Raw genomic sequence first — 23665 nt, 5'->3', positions numbered from 1 at the left:
TATCCTTGAAATCCAGAGCTAGGCAGGTTTGGAGTGGGTTGCAGAAATATAGCTTACAGTGATGGCATCTTTTGCTAACCCTGTAATTTCAGAGTCTATAAATTTCATGTTTTTCTTGCAATGAAAACTGAGCAGCCTGGGAATCCACAGGCACCAGTTACCTGCTAGCTCTCCTCTATCCAGTGGCACAGCCACAAACTGGGGTATTTCTCCATTCACTCACTTTCCCACCTGCCAGCTGGGAGTCAGAAAAGCAGCAGATGTGGGAGTTAATTGCAGTAGGCTCCATCCTGCCTTTGTTTCCTGAGCTTTCTGCAGCCCTCCTGGGGTCCTGATCCAGTAACATCCCACCTGGCTGGTGAACAAGCAGTGGGAAGGCTGAGCTCTTCTGTCAAAGGGATGGGATGATGGAGAACTTTCTATAGAATCAAGCTATGAGGATATAAAAAGTGTTATACTGCAGTATGGATTCTGTACAGAAGTGGAGAAAGAATCTGTGCTGTCAGCTTACACTGTGAATGCGCTCTCCATGATGAAATACTACTGTGAATGTGTGCTGTTTGTGGTGAGAAAACCAGAATAGAAGTGGTTGGAATAGGTTAGTCAGAAAAAAATGTTGGCCTGGATGCTAGCATTGAAAATTACAGGGATGAACAACGTCTGGACACAACCTCCAATCAGTGGTGTTCTCCTTATTGCTATGAATATGAAGGTACAGCTAGTGTCTGTTTTCTTAAATTCTCATGCGGAGCCAGCAGTTGGACTCAGCGATCTTTATTGGGTCCTTTCTAATTTGGGACATTCTACGATTCTACAATTCTGTGATCTCTGTTGCTATCCAGACGTGCACTATGCCATGTCATGCCATCTAAAAAGTTACAAATTATTTATGCTTGAGTGGTGGCAGGCAGTAGGGGGTTGGAACTCGATGGTCTTTAAGGTCTCTTCCAACCCAAATCATTCTTTGATTCTATGATCCACTGCAGCACAAAGCTATGGTTAGGAGCTCATCACTGTAGAACCTCCACGAGCATCCACTCAACCATACTGAATTCTTCCAGTCCATCTCTTCCAGGCAGGAGAGGTTCTCTGGAAGCCTGTGCAGATGTTTGCATTGCCGGCTTTAAATTAAACCTTTGATATTGCCAAAACTCCATTCCTGAAGAAATTCAAGGTCAGGCTGGACCAGGCTCTGAGCACTTTGACAAGCCATAGGTGTCTCTGTTCACTGCAGGGGGGCTGGACTGGATGGCCTTAGAAAGTTCCTTCCAACTCAAATGATTCTTATTCTATAAAAATACGATTCCACCTCCACTGGACAAACTGCACAATGGCTGTCACCTGTGCTCAGGTCTCATTGCTGCTTCATGTTCCTTACCCAAACCAGGAGCAGATCCATCAGCCTGGTGGCCAAGGACCCCATCCCTGGTGGCCCCACTGCTGCAGCCCCACAGAACAGTGCTGCTCAGGATCGGTGCTTGCAGGGAGCGGTGTCTTTGCTGGCAAGAAATCAGATGCTTCATGCTCAGGAATTTGGATGCCTCACTGCAAAAACAGTGGGTCAAGTTTAAGGTGACATTCTTGGCCCCCTGCTCTTATTTCTGATGTTTTTTCTAGGACAAAGCCCACTGCTCCCCTACACCCTGCTCACTACCTGCCCGAAGCAGTTTTGTGCTCACATTTGCCATCAGAGATGTGAAAGCAATTAAAGATCTGTTAGAAAAGCAACATTATCTTTTGCTTTCTTTCTTATTGAGAAATCGAAGACCTCATGTGACCGTGTGGATGACTAAACGCACTTATAGACCAGGAAGGAAGTTGAACTGCACTGCTCGCTCTACTCTCCAGTGAGGTGGCTGCTGCAGACTGAACCGCTGTAACTCCCAGCAGAGCAGAGGGATCCCAACATGACTGCCCAAACCAAGCCCCCAAAATGCTGCTTCTTCAACATCAAGACGGCAACTCTTGCTCTGGGGATCTTTCACATGGTAAGTGACACAATGGGTGATAGAGGGAGACAAGAAAGGAGCAAGGGGGAAATGCTTGCAGAAGGTATGAGCACTGCAGATCATGGAGTTCCCTGACCACTGACCTTCATGTTTTGCCAAAAACAAAAGACAGATAGTTTAGGGGGGATGTGCAAAGTGGGAGGTTAGGTGGGTGGGGAGGAGTGGGCAGGAAGAAATTTATTATAGTTGTATTTTTTTTTAAACTGTTATCCCCTCTCTCTACCCATTGAAGCTCATGGAAACCACCTCTGCTTCCTGATCTTTCCCTTACAACTCAATTCAGGAGCTCTCGCTTGTGCAGAGAGGCACTTGGTGCAGCTGCCTGGAGCTGCTGGTTGCAGCTGGGCAGCACAGGGAACATTCAGGGACGTTTCTTCCCCTATTCAGAGATGTTTCTCCCCCCATTCAGGCTGCACAGATGTGCTTTCAGGTGGCCTCACGTCATACTGAGGATGTGGTTTCTTGCACAGCAGGACCCACTTAAAATAATCCCTTCTGCTGCACTGGGTGTGTGCAGTCACACATTGGGAGCACACAGATAACATCTAACAGGGAGCTGACCTTTCTTTGTGCACAGAAGTGGAGTGAGGAGAACTGTCAGCTGCAAGGATGTGCTGGGCATGGGAATGTCATGGTCCCCACAGTGTTTCTGGAGCAGCTGGAGCAGGCATGCCCTCAATTATGCCACAGCTCTCTTCTTGCTCACATAAAGCTGAGTCTGGGGTCCAGCATGAGGTGACATAACAGCTTTGACTCCCATAATGCCATCCCTGCATCCGTTGATGGAGCACTGAACTCGTGCAATGAAAGGCAGCAGAAACTGGAGATGGGTTGAGTTGCTGATTTGGACAGTGGGATAAAGTGAAAGCATTCAGCAAGGGACAATCATAGATCATCAAGTCCAACCTCAACCCATCCCCAGCATGCCTTCTGACCACATCCCTCAGTGTCACATCCCCACAGCTCTCGAACACCTCCAGGGACGTTGATTCCACCACTCCCTGTGCAGTCTGTGCCATTAATGATCACAGAAGACAGCCCCACACCAGCTCAGAACAGCAGAGCTTCCCCCTGGCACGATGTGGAAGCCAGGTGCTGCAATGGCATTTCCAATGCCAATTTTTAATCATTTGGGGACCTCAAAATGTGATGAGATTGCAATTTTATATCCTCCTTTGCCTTCTGCTTTTTGAGCGTCTAGCTTACAGCCCAGGCAGGCTTCTCATCTTCCCAGCACAGACTCAAAGCTCATAATCTCACTGTTTTAAAGAAACGGAAGTTGCTGTATGTCTTGTGCAGTCTTATGACCCCAAGTGACAAAAACTCAACCATATGAAAGCAGAGAGTTTGCAGCAGAGTAGAAGCAATTTCTGATGACCAATTAAACACAGAGCCATCGTGGAGGGGTGGTCATGACCTGCTTGGAAATGGGACCCTCACAGGAAGCACGCCCAAGGTTTGAAGAGGAAGTGGCAAAATTAAAGGGAGGAAATGCATGACAAAGAGCTACAGGCATGGCATGTGATGCAAGCTGCCTGGTGCCAGTGGAGAATCAGAAGCACGGAGAGAAAGGGAAGTAATCTTTCCTAGCTGTGAGGGTCAATCACAAAGCCTCCTTTGTGTTCCTCCAAATGCTTCGAAACGAAACACATTTTTCTAGCCATTGTTTCACTGTGGTGCCAGTAGGTATTCCTAATTTGCACCAGCCTTTACTGGAAGAGAATGAGATCAGCTCATGGTGCTGATGGCCAACAGGGAAACCTTCATTTCCAATAAGGTGGAAGATGTGTTATTGCAAAAATCATTGCCAGTCTGCTGAAGACTTTCATTTGAGTTTGAGCAGCAAAAGGTAGAGCCTTGGGGTAAGGCTTCATTGTGTTCTCAGGAAGGAGATTGCCATTGGATTTTGCAGTAGATGGTCTTGTCATACTGCTTTAACAGATAACACAGAAGAATAGCAGCAACATTTTATGTTTCCTACCTTTTCCCTGCCTTTTTATGATGTTACTGCAGCTTGGCAGAGGAAGGGAAAGGGGAAAAGGAATTTATAACTCAGTGGTGACATGGATGATTTGCCACATCAATACTGTTTGTTTGTATCAATATAAATTATTGCTATAGGTCCCAATGATGAATCATAGTGATGCTGGGTGATGGCAGCACCGTCAAACAAAGCTCTCAGGATTTCTGGTGATACCTTGTACTCCTATAAATTCGATCTGTCTTACTGCTGATCTCTCCATAGACAGCTGAAATAAATGTGGATGTTCTCAAACAAATGGGGAAGGAGAAGGAGGGGGATGAAGAGGGGACAGTTGTGTGATTAACTAAGCTTCAAGAGGCATCGGGTGGTGACTTAGAAAGGAAGCATGGAGGAATTTCTCCTCCTGCTCACTGACGAGAAAAGACTAGAAGTTACTTGGTTTCAGCTTCAAGAGCAAAGCCTGGCTATTGCTTCTGTGCATAAGCAGAAAAGCTACAGTTCATTTGCCACTCATCCTTAATTAGAGACAAAGGTCTTGGAAAGTGGCATCTCATTGGGTTGACCTGTCGCAGCTGAGCTTTGGTACTTCATGAGCAGAGCTCCATCTCTGGGACCTTCCCCAGGTCCAGCCCTCACTGTGGCCATGGTTTGTGTTGGTATGGAACTGTGCTGCCAGCAGGCTGTGACTGCCCTCATCCTCCCAGAGCATCTGTATCACATGAACAGAGAGGAAAAAAGAGGCAGCAGGAAGGAAAAGATAAAATGCTTAAGATAAAGATAAAGATAAAAGATAAAATTCAGGCTGGACATGAGGAAGTATTACTTTTCAGGAAGGGTGGTCAGGCACCGGAATGGACTGCCCAGGGAGGTGGTGGAGTCACCGAGCCTGGGGGTGTTCAAGAAAAGGCTGGATGTTGTGTTGAGGGACATGATTTAGTGGGAGCTATTGGGAATAGGTGAACGGTTGGACTGAATGATCTTTTAGGTCTTTTCCAACCTTGGTGATTCTATGATTCTATGATTCTATGCTCTGAACCACAGCAGCCACTTTTAAATTAAAGTAAGAAGAGGTGAAGCACTGAAGAAAAGCACTTACATGAGGCACCATTCGACCTCACAGTGCCAGGTGTCACCACCCTGCATGCACAGAATCAGGAACCCTCAAAGCACATCTGTGTCCCCACTGACCCCTGCTCATTGCAGCTTCAGGCTCTTCGCAAAGCCTGGGTGTGAGAAAAGAAGCACGTGTCACACCAAGGCCATATGCACACATATAAATAATTTGGAGATTAGTCAAGCTGCACAGATTTCAGCAAAGAAAAAGTACCTGACACAACCTCTGGCAGCAGCTTAACCCTACCACGGCTGCAGCAAATGCCCCCCAGGGAATGGGGGCTGCATGCAACATGCTGTTAAGTTTCTGCCTTACAAGATACCCTTTGCTTGCCCAGATTATCCGCTTTGGGTTAGCGGCTCGCTATGCCTCTGTCCTTCAGTGTTTGGAGATGGTCACCAACCTTCCTCCAACTTCTCAGCTCCACTGTAGGGCCTCAATTACGTTCTGTTCTCTGCAGAAATAAATGGGGTTGTCACGGGCCAGGCAGTGGGATGCCAAACGCAGAGGTGGGCGATGGAGGGATCTCTTGGCCATGGCTTACCCATGGGATTGAGAGCTCAGACCCCCAGAGCTTTGCCTCTTACCTCGTTGCAGTTCAGTGGCTCATTCTTTCTATGGAAAATCTAATGCAAAATAAGTGGAAACTTAAAGCCAAGTTTCACTTAAAATGTCTTCTCACTATCCTACTTATGCTTGGTTTGGCTCTCTGACATGGGACTGCCATTCCTTTGGTTGTTTTTTCAACACTTGCAAGGATTTCAGTGTCTTTTTTTATTACTGTTCCCCTGATAGGCAATGGGGATGGTCTTTTGTGCTGAAACTTCGGCTCTGGCTGTAAATTCATCTGGGATTCCATCTCCTGCTCTCATTCACTTGTCTTTCAGGAAACGTGTGGATGCTTTGGACTCAGATCTTACGCTTTTCTCCAATTAATGAAAACATGAAAAAGCAGTTTCTTTCTCAATTTTCCAGGCTGCCCTTTGAGGAGTTTGACCAGTAGCAGCAATAAGAAAAGAGAAATCTCTTGGAGAGCATGTGTTCATCAGAAGAGAAGGATTCCAAGGACCTCCAGCTTTTCTGGAAACAGCACTTGCAGATCGTGGCAAAGAAAGTTGATGGATTTTGTTCTGGGGATAGTTTCTGGTTTTCTCCAGCTAACATTGACACTGGGAGAGGCTGCATTTGGTTCCTGTCTTTGCCACATAGCAGTGCCCTCCTAGCCTTGCTTCCTCATTTCTGGCCCAGTGCAAAGCCGTGCCTCTTTCTCTTGCTGCAATACCTATTGTAGTGCAGGAGGCAAATGATGATGCATTACTGCAGCCTGAGCTCTCTGTGGAAAGAACAAATCATCTCTTCTGCTTGCTTAACCATTAAGCTTTTTCTCATCTCCTGCAGTTGCTTGTTTTGCACTGTTGCCCATACACAAAGTTTGCAAGCAGGAGCACAACCACAACAGTTCAGTTTCCTCCTTGCCTGCGTCACTTCTTTAAGTGAGTCTTAACACAGAAGCCTCTGGCAGCTTTTGTGCTGATTGTGGTGTCAGATACAGACTTCCTTCCTGCATCATCATGGGGTTCCAGGCAACCCCTGTGCTGAGCAGACAAACACTTTATCTCACTCACCTCTTCCCAATGACTTCTTCACTGATGGTCCTTTTGTCAGTGTCTCAAGCATGAAGAATATGTGCTCCCAGTGCTGGACTCAGTGGGATGATGGAATCATGTTGGCACCATTGTTTATTTTCTTTGGTGCGAAATGAGAGAAAATCAATCCAGTTAGGTTCAATGTAGAGAAAAAAAGAAAGAAAAGAAAAAAAAAAACACACTTGGAAGATTTTCTCAATTAAATAAAAGAAGGAAAATGATTTGTCAGTGAAAGAATATAGCAAAGAGTATAGCAAGACTTACAGAAGGGTCTTAATTGTTAATGCATTTCTTTTAGCACTTCAAAATGCTTTTGGAGAGCCACCCTGCTCTTAGGGGCTGCAGCCACTGCGTGCTCCTTGGACACAGATTTGTCGAAAGCAAGTTGGTCAGCAGCGGGTTGCATTGTGCCTTTTGCCTTTGTTCTCCTAGGTGATGAGCATCTTGCTGCTGATCGAGTATTCCCTGGAGGTGGCGAGTGGGAAGGGCTACTGCAAAGACCTGGGCAAGGATTACTACAGAATTGGTAGGTGGTTGGGATGCTGGAAGGGAGCAGGGAACACTGGGATCTTCCACTGGTTCCTCTTTCTTTTAGGTTCCTCTTTTATTAAGGCTTGTAAAGACCACTAAGATCACCACGTCCAACCCCAGCCCAGCCCCAGCGTGGCCACTGACCACATCTCCAAGTGCCAAACCTCCACGTTTCTTGAGCACCTCCAGGGATGGGACTCCACCACTTTCCTGGGCAGCTATGCCAATGCCTTTCCAACTCCAGCCCCTTTGTCCCACGTCCCTGGTGGTTTTGGCACAACACGAGTTGTCTGCAAGAAGCATCCAGGTTGTTCCCTATCTCACATGCAGTGCAAGCATTACATTTGTCACAACTGATTGAATTCCTACTCATATGGGGTGAGAAAAAAAAAAATTAAAAATTTAAAAGAAAATTTAAAAATTTAAAAGAAAACAACTCCCCGAAACTCAAAATTTACTTAGCCAGAAAAAAAATTTGCATGAAGCTGTTGGGGACAATAGATGCAGGGTGCTTTTTCCTTTTCTTAGTCACTTTCTGCTGTAAAACCACAGGCTGAGATAACCCTTCTGTGCTCAGAAAGGCGGAAATCTGAGTCCTCCGCCCTGCGGTGTCTCACCCTACAAAGTCATGAGGATCTGCATAGGAGAAAAAGCCCACAGCAGCAAGGATTTGCCCATACCCTGCTTTTCCACTGTTTCCTTTCCCAAGCTTCAGAAGTGCACAGACAGTGGAGGAAAGTCTGTGTGGGTCGGAGGGAGCTCAACACCTACCTTGCATGACGAGTGCTTTTGATAATGCTTTCTGCAGAGCTTCCCCCTTCCACCTGGCTGCTCCTCCCAAGTGTTTGAAAGGGCTCTGCCTGGAGATGGAGAGCACTTTCTGATTATATTGGGAATAAACAAAGTGCAACTCTTCTATTTCCAAAAACAAGCAGGGAAGCAAGGCAGATAAGAAGTATAAAAAGTTCAATTTGACTTCAGAACCCAGATGGAAGAGCTGGAGAACAATGTGGGAGAGGTTCTGCGGATGTCCTCAGCATATGCTGCTCTATTTGTAGATGACAGAATCACAGAATGGCTTGGGTTGGAAGGGACCTCAAGTTTAAAACCATTCCCCTTCTCCTGTCACCGTCCTCATAAAAGGTTGATTTCCCTCCTGTTTATAATCTCCCTTTAAATACTGGAAGGCCATAATGAAGTTTCCCAGCAGCCTTCTCTTCTCCAGACTGAATAAACCCACCTCCCTCAGCCTGTCTTCATAGCACAGGGGCTCCAGCCCTCTGATCGTATCTGTGGCCCTCCTCTGAACTCTCTGCAAAAGCTCCACGTCCTTCCTGTGCTGGAGGCCCCAGACTTGGATGCTGCACTCCAGATGAGGCCTCACAAGGGCAGAGTAGAGGGGAACAATCCTCTCCCTGCCCTGCTGCAACTCCTCTTCTCACGCAGCCCAGGGCCTTCTGGGCTGCAAGCGCATGCTGCTGGCTCATTAAGTTTTTCATCTACCAGGAAACCAAGTCCTTTTCAGCAGAGATGCTGGCAAGTTCTTCTCCCAGTCCATATACATACTGGGGATTACCACAGTCCAGCTGCAAAACCTTGCACTTTGCTTTGTTGAACCTCATTAGCCTCATGTGGGGCTATCTATCAAGGTGCCTCTGGATGACATCTCTTCCTTCTGCTGTATCAGCTTCACCACTCTGCTTGCTGTCATCAGCAATCTGCTGAGAATACACTTGATTCCATCATCTGTATCCCTGGTAACGATTGTAAAGAGCACCAGCCCCAAGACAGACCCCTGGGGGACATCACTGGTCACACCTCCAGCTGGACATGGAGTCACTGACCACCGTCCTCTGCCTGGGACCATCCAACCAATTCCTTATCCACAGAATAGTCCACCCTTCAAATCCATAGCTCTTCAATTTGGAAATTAGGATGTGGTGGGGGTCCTTGGAGGCCTTGGAGAAGTCCAGGTAGGTGGCATCATTTGCCCTTCCTTTGTCCACCAATGTCGTCACTCCATCATAGAAGACCACCAGATTGGTCAGACACGACCTTCCCCTGGTGAAGCCGTGCTGGCTGTCTCAGATCACTCGCTCATCCCTCATGTGCCTTAACATGTCTTCCAGAAGAATCTGCTCCATAATCTTCCCAGGCTCAGAGGTGAGGCTCACCGACCTGTAGCTACCCAGGAAGGAGAATTGGGATTGTTTTTGTCATTGCTGGGACAATGGGAAGAGTGACAGGATCAGCAGTCTTCAGGAGAAATGCTCTGTTCCTAGCAGCCTCTCCTTGCTGCCTTGGTTTATAAGATGCTGCAGGCAGGGTAGCACCAAGAGCACCCCTCTGAAAGCTGCTTTTCAGTAGAAGTTCATCAAGAGATTAGTAAATCTACTAAAAATATAACATTAAAACAGGAAGAATATCCAATATCTTCTCTATTCATTCTGAACCTTTGAAGATGACTCATAGCGGGGTCAATGTCAGGATGTTAACTGGTCTAAAGCAAGTCTAACTTTACCACCTGATGTTTAAGAAATAGAACAAGATTAATCTGGCCAGACAGAAGGAACAGGAGACAAATGGCCGTGTGGCATTTTGGGACATTCAGTTGCAATTTGGAAGAACCAGTTTATATCTCTATGCTCTGTTAAACCAGAGCATACGAGCCCTGCTCGCATTTCCCAAACCAGTTTATTGAGCCATAAAACAGGAGTTTCTTGACATTCATCAAAATTATTACAAGTCACTCAAAGTCCCTCCTGGCTACATACAGGACATAAATCCTGATGTGAAGTTAACCAAATATAGATGTTTGGTAAATAAATTCTCTGCTTTTCTGTTTGCTGGGAGGGCTTATTTGCTTGGCATGAACTTTTTGGCATTTCTTGCTGGCAGTGCAGATGTCCAGCACAGCTCTACAGAGGCTCTGCCATATGGCTCCATTCTGGTGATATCACCAACCCAAGGGAAATGGCATTTACTTCATAGCACATATGAGCTCTTTCTCATGAAATTCCCTGGGATCTCTGGGACACAGCTCATCTCAGGCTTGGTACGAGAATCAAAAAATCACAGAAGAGTTGAGATTAGAAGGGACAGCTTGGGATCCCCCAGTGCAAATCGTTTGCTTTAAGCAGGGTCACCTAAAGCACATTACCCACAATCACATCCAAGGGGGTTTGAATATCCCCAGAGAAGGAGACTCCACCACCAATCTGGGCAACCTGTTCCAGAGCTCAGTTCTGGGTCTATTCCCGCTACAGAAAACTGGAAAAGCTGTTGTATAAAAACTGCCAATGGACACACAGTGCAAAGCCTGCTAAGGTATTTGAGCTCTCCTTCCCCCAAACTCACGTATTATAAACTTGAGCAACAACTAAATTTTGTTCTCACAGAAGGTATTGGATCTTTTCTTTAAGAAAGATTAACTTACCTTTGTCCTAAATTACAGTTTAGTCCTATATTGAGCCATTTTCTGAGGCCCCTTATGTACAACAGTCAAACATTCATCTTACAGAAGCCAGCTAGGCATGGAGATAAGTACTAAAGGGACTTAAAAAACACTTTCTTACACTTTTCAGCCATGGACATGGGCATGGAAAGGGCCTGTAAGTCACATCGATCCCAGCTGCGGGGTCTACCATGGTTTTGAGAGGCTCCAGCCTCACGAACCCCATTAATTCTGGTCCTGGAAGGCACCTCAGCACTCTGCCAGCCCTGCTGGGACATTTCAGGTGGCACTTTACCTTTCCAACAGGCCCTGTGCTCCCACAGATACTCTGTAGATTAATTGGAAAGTTCATCTGGGCAATTAGTCAGCAGAGGCAATGGCCAGTAGTCCAATTAATTAGCAAGCCCAAAGCATGAAGCCAGATTGAGAGAGGCAGAAAAATGCAGCTGCCTTGTCTGAATCTGTGGAAACATCCTGCTAAAGGGATAAACTCTCTCTGATGGGGGGTTTTGGAAGGAGAATCAGGGAAAGTGGCTTCAGGCGACTGGGGCTTAGTGGGACTAGGACTGTCTGCAAAGGTTGAGATACTGGGCTTGGGTTTCCTTTCTTTGCTGTTTCCTAAGTCTCCTTCCATGTTTCAGTTCTCATTATGTTGTGGCTAAAAAAAGAAATAAATTCAGTATTTATTTAACAAGATATAAGTACAAGCAAAGGCCCTTGTTTCTCCTCACACATCTGTTTTTTATAAGGAGTGTGTTGCATTCTCAACTACGGAGAGTGGATGGAGGCATTTGATGGAGGTATTTCACCCTGCAGCTCTGTGCTCCATGCCACTGTTGGGTGGTTGAATCTTCTTCCTTGCTTGAGTATCTCATAGATCTCTCCACAGCTTTTGCTGTTGATCAGCTTATCTGAGTCTCAAAATAATTTCCTGACCAGAGTTGTTGATCATTGCTTAAAACTTTACTGCCTCTTTTCATTTTGTTTTACTTGAATATTGTAGCCCAGGATATTTAAAACTTCAATCCCATGTGCCTGAATGCGGGAGGTGGACATTAGGCTCCAGCTTTTAGTAATGTGAAATTAATGTTGTCACTTTCAGCTGATGTCACCACCAGTTTCCTGTTGATCATCATGCTGTTTGTCATCAGCTTCAACCTCCTCTTTGGGGTGGTGAAGGTACGTTCTCCACACATGTCATTAAGCTGCTTGCTGTGGGCTCTCTGGTACTGGGGACTAGAGGATGCTGAGTGCTGAGGCATGACCACAATGATGCCAGCCTCACCAAGACTGAGTGACATTTAAAACAAGGTTATTTGTTGTGCTGTGGGATGGAAATACTCTTATTTGTAAATTTTGGTTGCTCTATTGCCTCATTTCCATACTCTTGTGTAGGCCAGACCTTGGAGGGAAACCATAACTCCCCCTACACGAGGATTCCCTTCCTATTTCTGGGGGAGAAATGACCATATGCTGATCTGGGAACCTAACTTTCTTTGCAGCAGAAAGCTTGGGGATGCTGAACAAGTAATGGAAACTGATTTGATCACATCAAACATCAAGGTCACGTAGTGAAAGTTCACAAAAACTCTAAGTGCAGAGTGAGAAAAAGAATTAAAATCAGTGTTGATGCCCTTCACCGTTGCTGAAGCTACCATGGTCATCACAATATCTAGAATCAGATGCAGAAATTCCAGGAGAGGTTTTGTTCTTGTAGTACCTTAACACATGTAATTTTAGGTACTGATGCTTGGGCTCATTCTCCCATTCGGAACAGAAATAACTCACACTGATTTTTCTCACAGAAGAGGGAACGCCTCCTGATCCCGTTCCTTGCTCTACAAGTCATGGACTTTCTCCTCAGCCTCCTCACAATGTTCAGCTCCTACATCCAAGTCCCAGCCACGGTTCCAGTGTCATCCCTCAGACACACAGTAGGTAACAGCTTATGTCAGAATGCTCTTTGCTCTTTATGGGACGGCTTTTTATGGCAAAGCTGTTCCTACAGTGTCTGCAATTCTTGGAAGTTAGAAGGTCCGCAACGGCAACTGAGGACAGCTGGGACAAAATCGGGTTTCCCACATCTGGGACTTTTCCTGTTGGTTTTACTTTCTGCTCAGGGCTCTGGGGATATATCTGTGAGATTAGCCAGGAACATCACTGCAACAGCTAGAGACTTCGCCAGAGGAGCTGGTAGAAACCAACCCAGCAAGATGGTTTGCCCAATATTATGGTTTGTATAAATGAATTAAATCACAGAATGGCTGAGGTTGGAAGAAACCTTAAATAACATTGAGCCCCAATCCCCAGATAACTTAGGTTGTAAATGATGACGAAGCACAAGCCAATGTAAGTAGGGAAAATCTATAAGGTCTTGTAGTCATAACCAAACCCTGCCCCTTGCTATTTGTCTGCACAGAAGGAACACCTGAAGACCCCTTTCCTGGCTCTGCAGCTGCTGGACTTCTGCCTGAGCATCCTGACCCTCTGCAGCTCCTACATGGAGGTGCCCACATACCTCAGCCTCAAGTCTGCAGACAACAGGGTAGGTGATGAGCACATTGCATGACCCCGGCGGAGGGGCAAGTGTTTGACTGAGACCCTCTCCCTCTTTTGACAGGGCTTTATGCCAGCCCTGGAGAAGTTACCAACAGAGGAATATGCCAAAGTGATGGTCACCTTCACTGTTGCATTCATTGCTGTCCTCTTCTTGAAGGTAAATGGCTGCGGAGTGTGGTGAGACGTGAGGGAAGAAAGAAAGCTTTGCTGCACGAGGGATAGGAGGAAGTGGTTTTTACTTCTCACTCAAATCTGCCAGAGCCATAGAAAGCTGCTTGGGTCTCCTCTTGAGTGCAACAGGAGCTATGCCTCAGTGAGGGTCTGATAATCAGATCACTCTTATGATTCTGAGGGTGTGAGTTATAAAGAAAGCTCTCCCTGTGTTCAAGAACTATGACTGGCCATTCATCTCTAAAAAGATGTTTGAAAACAAATTATAGGAAACTTCTGCTATTGATCAATGAAATCGTTAAGCAGCAGGTTGGATCTTCCACTTGGGTAAGTTGCTGTGTCTGCACTGATGCAAACAGAGTTATGCAGTCAGATGTCCTGAAACTTAATTAAAAGCAATGAGCTACTGGGTTCTGCTTACATCTTATAAAACTGCATCATACAAGACTTTATGCACAGTGAGATAGTTTCTCTTCTTCTTGCTTCAATGGATCAGTGAACAGATTTTTCACCACAGGGTTTCAAAAAGAAAACTGCATCTCTTCAGGTAGAGAGCAGATTCTGCACAGTGACAATTGCTACTTGTTAGCTGGAAAGCATTTTTTTATCTAGACTCTTCCCAGGTGGCCTGAAAAACAGCGTGGAATGGAGAGACCTGTGTGATGCACTGCAGATGTGACTCCAGCATATCTTAATGTTTGCAAAAACTGAGCAGTAAGAATGGAGGTAACTCTGCAACCCAGCTGGCAGCGTGACCTGGCAGATCAGTTGGTCTGAATTTCCTACAGGACTAGCTATAAAAAAATCAAATAAAATATACGTAAATATATATATATATATATATATATATTTAATTACCGTAATTTTTAAAAATTTATTCGAGGATTATTTAGGAGTTGAGTGGGGTTTTTTGTACAGATAGTACGATAGCTTCAGTGTATTGCATGTTTGCTCTTCTCTATGAAGAGGCTTTTGGAATGGGAAGGTGTTTGCAGTGCTCCCTGGAGGCGGTCAAAGCGTGACTTTACCTCCTCCTCTTCATAATCCTATTTGAGAGACAGGTTCCTTCAACTCAGATACTCCATTCCTTGTTCTCATTCTCTGTCTTGGCTTTGTGTCAAGGCAAACAGTCCTCATTGTTCTGGGAAATCCTAAGCTACAGGGCTTGTTCTGGTGACATACAACTCTCTGTGTTCCTTAGAAAATGCCAGCTGTTTTTGAAGTACAGCCTTACGCCAATAAAAACAAGAGGCACATGACTTCGCCTCAGTGCACAGCGCAGGGAAAATATTTATTTCATATGGTATGTTTCACAGGCCTTGCTTATTTTCTTGCACCGCAGTCTGTCAATCGGTCCCCTTTTCTCAGAAAATCTCTGTTTACCACATTGTGTAACGCCACGAGGCGCGAGGCAGGCCTGTCAGAAAAGCAAAGTGAATGGAAACACGAGGTTTTCTTGAATGAGCCGTCCTTTGAGGTCAGTCCTGGTCAACAAGGGGGCCTTGGATCCCTGGGAGATGGATGTTGTGCACATCCATGTGTTTCTGAGACACCCAGACTTAGTAGCCTTCTCAGAAGAATAACAAGAAAATTAATGCTTTCCTTTCCTGCATGGTGACACTGGGCACTCAGCAGCTTCAAGCGTGTGCCTACAGTCATACTGACTTCACTGCTCTGAGCAGATGGAGTTGCACTCCTCCAACAGGACAGACTGATTTAAGGCCTTGGAATGTGTGGTGTCAGGCTAACCTCAAGGCTTTCACCTGAAGAGAAGGATGGTGGTAGGATGATGGCAAGAGCATAGAAATGCTCTTGTTGACTTGCAGTGCCAAGGCTTCCCTTTCCCTTTCCTTTTCAGGCCTATATGTTCAAATGCGTCCTGAGCTGCTTTAAGTATATTAAAGCCAGTAAGAGAGAGGAGGTGAAAGTTGATCCAAAGGCAGTTGAGAAGGTGAGTAAAGGTTGCTTTAGGTCTGTGTCATGAAAGGTTGTGGTTCAGATGGTGAGATGCTTGACGATCGCGCTTGCTGCTTTGGAGGTATGAGAGACACTTCAACACTTCAAATGTGCATTAACAGCTAGTAATAATCAGTTCCCAATTACATAAAATTCCTTTAAATTTAATCTTTTGTAAAAACTTACAAAGACAATGTACTTTCAAGGAAGGTGATACTCAGACTTTGGGCAAAGTAAATAAATGGGAATATATCACTCTTAATCTCTGGCTTGAAGGCTTGCTTTTAATTTCAGATCAACTTTTGTTTCTGTGCCCAAAATTAAGTTTGTCTCACTTTGCTGGATCAGTGTCTAAGAGATTTGATGCATCACTCTTCATTTTAATGAATGTCCTTATGTAGATTACTGATGATCTCCAGTATAGCATCCAACTGCTCTGACACCATGAAGGGATATTTAAGACCTTCCAAAAATCTGAGATACTTGAGGAAGAGAAACACATTCAAGACCAAGGCCATTTGGAACCCTTTCATTTATCCAAAGCATGACTATTGGTCTTCTCTTTCAGGCTGCGCTGCCATCTTATGAGGAAGCCTTGGAGTTGCCTTCCAAGGAATGCCCACCACCTTACGTAGCAGTCTAAGCTCTACTCGTGGAGAGAAGACAGAGTTCTGCTGTTGGAGCCTCCTACCCCTTCTGTCAGATACTCAGCCTCACTGAGAAGCCCTTACTTTACAGCAGCATCAAGCTTGTTGCACTCTAGCTCACTTTATGAGCCTATGAAGAGCAGTGACAAACCACTGGAGCTGATGTCTCATTCCACACTGGCAGTTTTGAGCTGGTACTACTGAGTTACAGTGCTGATTTTAATAAACTTGGGACCAGGCATCTTAGAGGTTCCCATCACTGGGCTCTGACATCTGCCAGGCATTTGGCCTGGATCCCTTGGTAGGCTTATTTACCCCAGCAGGATGCTGTTTCTTATCTGTCTTACATCTCTAACCCAGCAGCTGAGGCATTTAAGAAGTAGAATGAGGGGAAAAACAAGCAATAACCTTTTTTCTGCTTTCTGAGGTAGCCCAACCCTGAAGTATACTATGCTTACTAGCATCTGTTAATGAGGACCTAAGGGAAAGGAGTTAGCAAAAGAATGAAGTTCTCAACAACACACTCTCATTCTATCTGCTTATGATCGTGATTGAGTTTGTACTCCAGCATGCTGGAATTGTGACAGCATTGCTCTTCCATGTTATACCCAAGAGTTTGCTTTTTTTTAATTATTTTTTCTTTTTTTGGCTTTGACTGTGACTTGACAAATGAGTTTCAATAATAAAAAACCTGTTAACAGCTTTAATCTTTTACTGTCTGATTTCTGAAGGGTTGGCACATCCATGACCCGTGGTGACTGCACAGGTTAGTCTGTGTAAATGATGGTGAATGATGTTGCTGATAACTGGTAGATGGAATTTAGCATCTGCTTACTTTTTTGGATGGATCCCTGCTTTTTGAAAGTGTAATCTGCTCAGAAACAACTATTCCAACATCATCTACACTGTAAGAAAAAGCCTAGGATTCTTGATCAGCTCTGAAACTTCAGTGAATGATTTGCCGATGTTCTTTTTATTTGATGACTAAAAGAGATGGTAATGATAATGATGTTGACCATATACTTGAGCTGCTTTTCATTGTTGAAAAGCAGTGATTTCCTTGTTGTACTCCTGAAAACCAGGCTGAACGTTGATGTGATCAGTGTGATCATAGAATCATAGAATCCTTAGAGCTGGAAGGAGCTCCAAGGGCACCTGGTGTGACTGCCCACAGTGAGCAGGGCCGTGCACAGCTCCAGCAGGCTGCCCAGCGCCTGATCCAACCTCGCCTTGAAAGCCTCCATGGTTGGGCACCACCACATCTCTGGGCAACCTGCGCCACTGCCCCCACTGTAAAAGGCTTTTTCCTTATATCTAATTTACATCTTTGAGCTTGAAACCATTTCCCCTTCTATCACCACAGCTCTGCTCTCCCCTTCTTTCCTGTCACTCCCCTTTACATACTGAAGGTTGCTCTCAGGTCTCCTCAGACTCTTCTCCTCTCCACCTGCACAGCCCCACTCTCTCAGCCTGTCCCCATACAGAGGTGTTCCACCTCTTGGATCCTTTTTCTTGCCCTCCTCTGCTCACGCTCCAACAGCTCCCTGTCTCTCCTGTACTTAAGACTTCACATCTGGATGCAGTTCTCCAGGTGAGACCTCACCAGCACAGAGTGGAAGGGCAGCATCACCTCCCTGACCTGCTGGCCACACTGCTTTGGATGCAGCCCAGGGTATGGTTGGCTTTCTGGGCTGCAAGAATTCATTGCTGGTTCATGTCCAACTTCCCATCCACCTGTACTCCCAGGTCTTTTTCAGCAGGGCTGCACTCAATCCCTTCATTCCCCAGTCTGCATTGGTAGTGGGGGTTTCCTCAACCCAGGTGCAGACCTTGCCCTTGCATTTGTTGAACCTCATGAGGTTCTCTGCTCAAGTCAGTCTAGATCCCAGTGGACAGCATCCATCCCTCATATCCAACTGAACAGTGTTAAAAATCCTTTTCTTAATCTCTTTAAGTGGTTCAAATTCCGTTCTGTATTTTAACCAAAGTAGCTAAAATAGAACCATAGACTCATTAAGATTGGAAAAGACCACTAAGATCATCAAGTCCAATCAAAATAGGCTCAACACACCACCTGCAGAGATGGGGCAGGTTACAAAGACAATGTGGAGTTGACCCCTCAGGTACACACCTGATCTTTGCAATGAACCTGATGTTTCATAGCTCTTAGCAAGCTCAACGATCTCTCTGCTTCATTCAGTATTTCCTCTGTTGGGCTCAGAATAGTTCCCTGTGAAAGCCTAACTCAGAAAACCGTGAAACCTGATAAAATGTATAGATTTATTGTGAGTTTCCAGCCAGGTTGGGATCTGAGTTCCAGATGGGAAATCGTTTGGGTTTTCTGAAATGTTAGAAGATTCAGCCAATACAAACCAAGCGTGAGGTGTCACAAGCTTTCTAAGAAGCCAGACGATGGCACTATCAATGCCGGTCCTGAGTCTGATAAAAGACTCTTTTTAATATGTTACTCTTATGCAGTTTTCTCTCCTTTAAATTGATTTACTGATGTGAGTCTCCAAAATAGGTTGAGAACCAATTCACATTCATATGCTTAATGCTGCTCCACACTTCCTCTTTTTCTTTAATTTTTTTTTTTTCAGCGCAGAGGAAAAATGAGCAGCAATTCTTTGATACAGAGAGAAGATTGGGCAGATGATGTCAGCACTGACAGTTAGGTGAGAGGGACAGGACCTCCTTTAGAAGCAGCATCTCATGGAGGCAGATGTGCTCTAGGAGTCAAGATATCCATCAGATTCCCCATCTGATTGTGATTTCCCTCATCTGACCTGAAACAGGACTTTTTTTGTTTGGGTTTTGTTTACACTACTCCCGCTTCCCCTTTTGCAGAGAGGAAATTAAGAAACTTGATGGAAAAGTGTTTCACATGAGTAGAAATAGGTATGTATTGTCTTTCACATTGCATTGGACACTTCTCTTGGGTTCAATTTATTGTTCTTGTGTAGGCATCCTCATGCCATTGCCTTCAGTTGGTGACGTGCCTCAGTCTGCTTTAAAAGAAGAAACTAAACCTAACATACATCACTGCTCCCCCCATGCCACAAAAAGGGAAACTGAGGTGTAAATAAAAATGAAACAACTTTTGCAATAATCACAGACATAGAGAAGGGAGAGAAACTGCAAAATGGTTGAGTGCGATCCTGGTGTGCTTCAAAACCAGACTCAGTACTCAAGGCTGCAAGAAATGCCTCTAATGGTCCACACAAATCATAGAGTGATTAAGGCTGGAAAGACCACTAAGGTCATCTAGTCCAACCATCAGCCCCTACCTGTGTCTATAAAGATTGCCTGCAGGGAGTCCTCATGGCTGGAAGAGACAAGGTTGTGCTCACTGTCACTGCAGAAGTATCTGTTTTATTGATGAAATGTAGCCTCCTTCATTGTGGAAGTATTTATTGGTTTTCTTTGGTTTTTCTTGAGGCTCTTTCCCTCAACCTTGAGCTGGTCTTGCTGAATCGATGCTGCAAACTCAAGAGAGGTGCTGGAAGCCCTCCCATGCACCACTCCCAGCCTTGTAGTTGTGACAAACCTGTCCAGTGATCAGGAATGTTTTCCAGTGAAGGAAACCCGTATGGGCAGCCCCAGAAATCCAGAAATTTTGTCAGAGACTTTGACAAAGAAACTCTGGTTCTACAAATAGTCATAGAGGGTAAACTTGGCAAAAAACATGCATAATGCAACAGGAACGACAGCACTCAAAATCAGGCAGATCCAGTTGTGGCATCCACCATTACGGAAAGGTCTCCTCTGTCCCAAGAGTCTTCTGATGTCCGTAAGAGAGCATAAATAGACCTTGAAGAGAGCAAAGACAGCAACTTGGCAGAATTCCCTGGCACATCCTCAGGCTGATTCAAGCCCATGTGCTGAGCCGCTTTGGAGCAGCTGAGAGAACCCTGGGTGATGGGTGTGTGGCAGCTCTCCAGGACTCTGTCACAGCAGACCGCCTTGCACAACGCAGGGACCGCACTGCCCTGCCTGGCTGTCTTGCTGCCTTCATTCCTGCCGCTTTGAGTGGCACCTACAAACCATCCAGGTTCAGACTTAGAGCTTGGGACAGCTGCCATGATAATTGCATTAATCAAACATCGTTACAAGACGTGTTTTTCTTTAGCTTTTCTGCAGACAGTTCATTAAAGTAATTATTCGCATCAGTCGAACGAAGTCACTGCGATGCTGTCCCCAGCAGTTGGCCCAGAATGAGGGAAGATAACAAGTGTGGTCACTCATCAGCCCAAAGCCTTTTGTTGCCTTTGGCTTTCTGTCTAGATGCCCATCCATCAGACCAGACACTTCATGGACAGCAGCCAAGGATCTCCCTCATCCCTCTGTCTGCCAGTGGTTTGTAACACCACTGCCATTGAGAATGATGTTACACAGCCCTTCTTAGACCAGCCTGCAGACTTTACCACTTGCCTTTGTGCCACCGTCCTTTTGTACGGTTTGCCTTGGTACGTTCGCTCATTCACTGGAGAAAATGGGCCGCATTCACAGTGACCTTCAACTTTTACAAGTCTTACATTGCTGCTCCATCCAGGCAATTCAGCAGAGCAGCTACGACCCTCTGGGCCAGGCCAATACCACCGGTGCAGAATTTGGGGCCTGGAGGCAGGGCACGAGCTGCCCAGCCCTTGCAGGTGGCCAACATCAGAGCTGGGAATAGCGCCCAGGAGGCGACTTGGCCCCAGGGGATGTGGGCAAGGTTAGCACAGCAAATAAAAAATGATCCCTCTGAAATAAATGTGACCCATAAAATACATAAACACTGACTAGTCGTAAACAGCACTTATTATTTACAGCATCAGAGCAGAAGGATATTTGCCAGCCATTTGCAGCTTAAAGGATAAACAGTACTTCTTTTGATCTTGACTTGTCAAAAGGGTTGTATTTAAAGCCATTCATCTCTCCGCAGTTTTTCACCATTTCCATAATCTGTTTTGTGCTTTGCACCAATTCCTTCACTGCAAATATCACTGCTGCAATACAATAGTGGTGCATTAAATATCCTTTCTGATAATGAAGCAGGCCAGGAAGAGCTCCTCCACTCCCCATAACTGATACAGAAACATCATGGGGATGAAACATGAGAATTGGAGCTTTGACTAAATGGCTGCTTTGGTCACTATTTCTCTGAATATTTGAAAACTGGAGGCCTGGAAACACATGGGAACAGGAAAGCAAGCCTGAAAAAGAAAAAAAAGAAAAAATTAAAAGACAAAACTGAGTATTTTACTAACCATAGGAGTTTCCTGGTTGCTCGAGGGCAAGAAAGCTGTGTTTACTATAGCTACCAGGTTTGTTTAGAATGAAATACAACTCAACAGTAAACTACTCAGGATTTGGCTGCTCATCCCTCCCCAGGCCCTCTCCTTGCTCGCTGCCTCCATGGCCAACTGGCGCAACTCAACCACATCGCCAGACTCTCTCTAGGAACCATTTACGGTCCAGGACCACAAACACTGTGCTTTCTTGCTATGGAAAATCCAATATTTAAAATGCCATCTGACTGGGCTCTAGCAGAAATTCGGAAGTGTCCTGACATCATGGTCTGACTTCCTTTTTCTCACAGGAATCCATCGCCTTCTTCTGGCTCACTGACATGGATATGACTCAGGGTCTGATTCATTTTGATTTGGTCATTTCAGCTCATTGCAGTGTGACATTTATACAAACATAATAAATGTGTTTATTGGAAACGTGGATATAAAACTAAAAAGTTTTTTTAAAGAGAAAATGTGAGCAAAAGAAATTGGAAAAAGTCAGATGCCACATCAAATCAAGGCATTTCTACATTATCAGAACTAAAATGTCATTTTTCATGTCCTTTTCCATCCAATCCACTCTCCTGTGAAATATTATGTGTATATTGATAAAGAATCTACATTTACACAGCCCACGCTATCAGACATGCTTGTTTTATGGCAAATAAAAAGCCAGCAACTTTCCTAGCTGACCACATCCCTCGTATGTCTTTGCTTCACTGTATTTCTTACTCTTAAACTGGGCAATAGGCTTTCCAGCCCCATCACCCCCTGGCAGATGTGGCAACCAAAGAACAAAGGCAGTGGGTATTCAAGGATTGACCCCTCCAGGCTCTGACACAGCAGCCAGGCTCACTGTCTCCAAACCATTTCATCTGACGATGGGCACCAGAGAGCACAAGAGCCCATTAATGGTTTGTCTGTTTACGTTGCAAGTGGGCTTGGGAAGAGCTTTAAATGCATATTTTCCTCTTGGAATATTGAGTCCAGTGTTTTCATTTTTGGAGGCCTGGGGGAAAATTATGTTTCATATTTTAAAAATAAATACCGCTTTTACAGAGGTATAACTGCAGACCTACAGTATCCAGCACACCTTTGCCTCTCGCCTTATTTTCAAAGCTTTAATGTTGCCTGTGTGCCCCAACCTCTGCTAGAGAAAATATTCACCTGAAATGTATTTATCCTTCTTTATTAATCAGCAGCAAAATGACACAGAGAAACTTTATATTTTCTTCAGCAAGAACAGTCATAGAGACTTCATTTACAGAGGACTCTGAATGATCCTATTCATGGCAAGCACTGTCTGCACCAATGGGTCCTTGTATGTATGGCAGAGCAAGAGGAGAAACCCCATCACAGACAGGGCTGGAGGCTAAATCTGCAGGACTTTATGCTTGCATTTCACTTTGTTCCCCACTAATGGCCAGTGTGTCTGTATCTGTTCTACTTATCTGTGGGACAAATTATATCCTATAAACACACACTGGATTTATACGTTTGAACTCACAGAAATCCATGCATCTGTGCACACACCATGCAAGGAGGAGTTATGTCTGCATGTATGTGCACACATACAAATGGATACGTAAGCACATATGTGCAACCATATTTGCAAGCATGTATTTTCATTTACACATACATCTTCATGCATCTACTCACAGCCTTAAGCTTTTGTGAAGTTTTTATACAAGTGTCCTTGTGCATGCAAACGTCCACACAAAGATCTGCTTGTGTTTTCTATACTAATCCCTCCTCACCTCCTGCAATATCTTTAAATATTTTGATCAACGCTTTTAATGTTGAATGAGCAAAGAACAGCCTGGCAGCACCACTAAGGGCAGGTCCCCTTCTGCATAGTCAAACAGCCCTTCTCTCCAGGAGCTCTCAGTCTGTCAAAGCACTTCTGGAGTAATATGGACTTGAGTGAGGGAAGAACAGCCCTCTGGATCATGGGTGGTTTGCCAGTGCTGCACCAACACAATGCAAATGCAATGCGTGAGCACTCTGAGGGTGCAGCTGAAAAGTGGGCAAAGACCAATCCATCAACATCCAGGGCTTTAATCAGTGTAATACAGCAGTTAATTAAAAGAAAATAGATGCACAGCTTTGCAATGGACCCATCATTAAATTCATCTTACTCTAGTAGAAAATCTCCCTGCTGCTCTTCCAGAAAGGAGACACTGGATTTCTGCTCTCTTGCAGCATCATTGGTCTTATTTGTGGATTCAGATTATTGGCTTCTTGTGGCTGGAGCTGCATGGACCTGATAGCTCCTCTGCTAAAAATAAATCAAACTTATAATCTGCCCGTCCATCCCA

At 45.0% G+C, this 23665-nt stretch overlaps 1 protein-coding gene across 3 annotated transcripts; it reads left to right on the top strand.

The window, feature by feature from the left end:
* The first annotated feature begins 1808 nt into the window (after positions 1–1808).
* Positions 1809–16778, top strand: LAPTM5 (lysosomal protein transmembrane 5). 3 transcript variants are annotated; one of them, XM_042885605.1, is made up of 8 exons: positions 1810–1988; positions 7186–7279; positions 11841–11917; positions 12544–12672; positions 13158–13283; positions 13359–13454; positions 15327–15419; positions 15993–16778. In XM_042885605.1, exons 1-8 carry the CDS (start codon positions 1908–1910, stop codon positions 16065–16067), a joined length of 771 nt encoding a protein of 256 aa, XP_042741539.1. In that variant the 5' UTR covers positions 1810–1907; the 3' UTR covers positions 16068–16778. The 3 variants fall into 3 exon arrangements, with proteins under 3 accessions (XP_042741537.1, XP_042741539.1, XP_042741538.1); XM_042885604.1 differs by lacking the exons at positions 15327–15419; positions 15993–16778 and adding exons at positions 6083–6217; positions 14670–15320 and having other exon boundaries at positions 1902–1988; XM_042885603.1 differs by lacking the exons at positions 15327–15419; positions 15993–16778 and adding an exon at positions 14670–15320 and having other exon boundaries at positions 1809–1988.
* The last annotated feature ends 6887 nt before the right edge of the window (positions 16779–23665 follow it).

This window comes from Lagopus leucura, unplaced genomic scaffold, assembly GCF_019238085.1.
Source record: "Lagopus leucura isolate 7727_CA_CO unplaced genomic scaffold, USGS_WTPT01 Super-Scaffold_100051, whole genome shotgun sequence".
NCBI classification, from domain to species: domain Eukaryota; kingdom Metazoa; phylum Chordata; class Aves; order Galliformes; family Phasianidae; genus Lagopus; species Lagopus leucura.
This window is presented reverse-complemented; position numbering and strand designations above follow the sequence as displayed.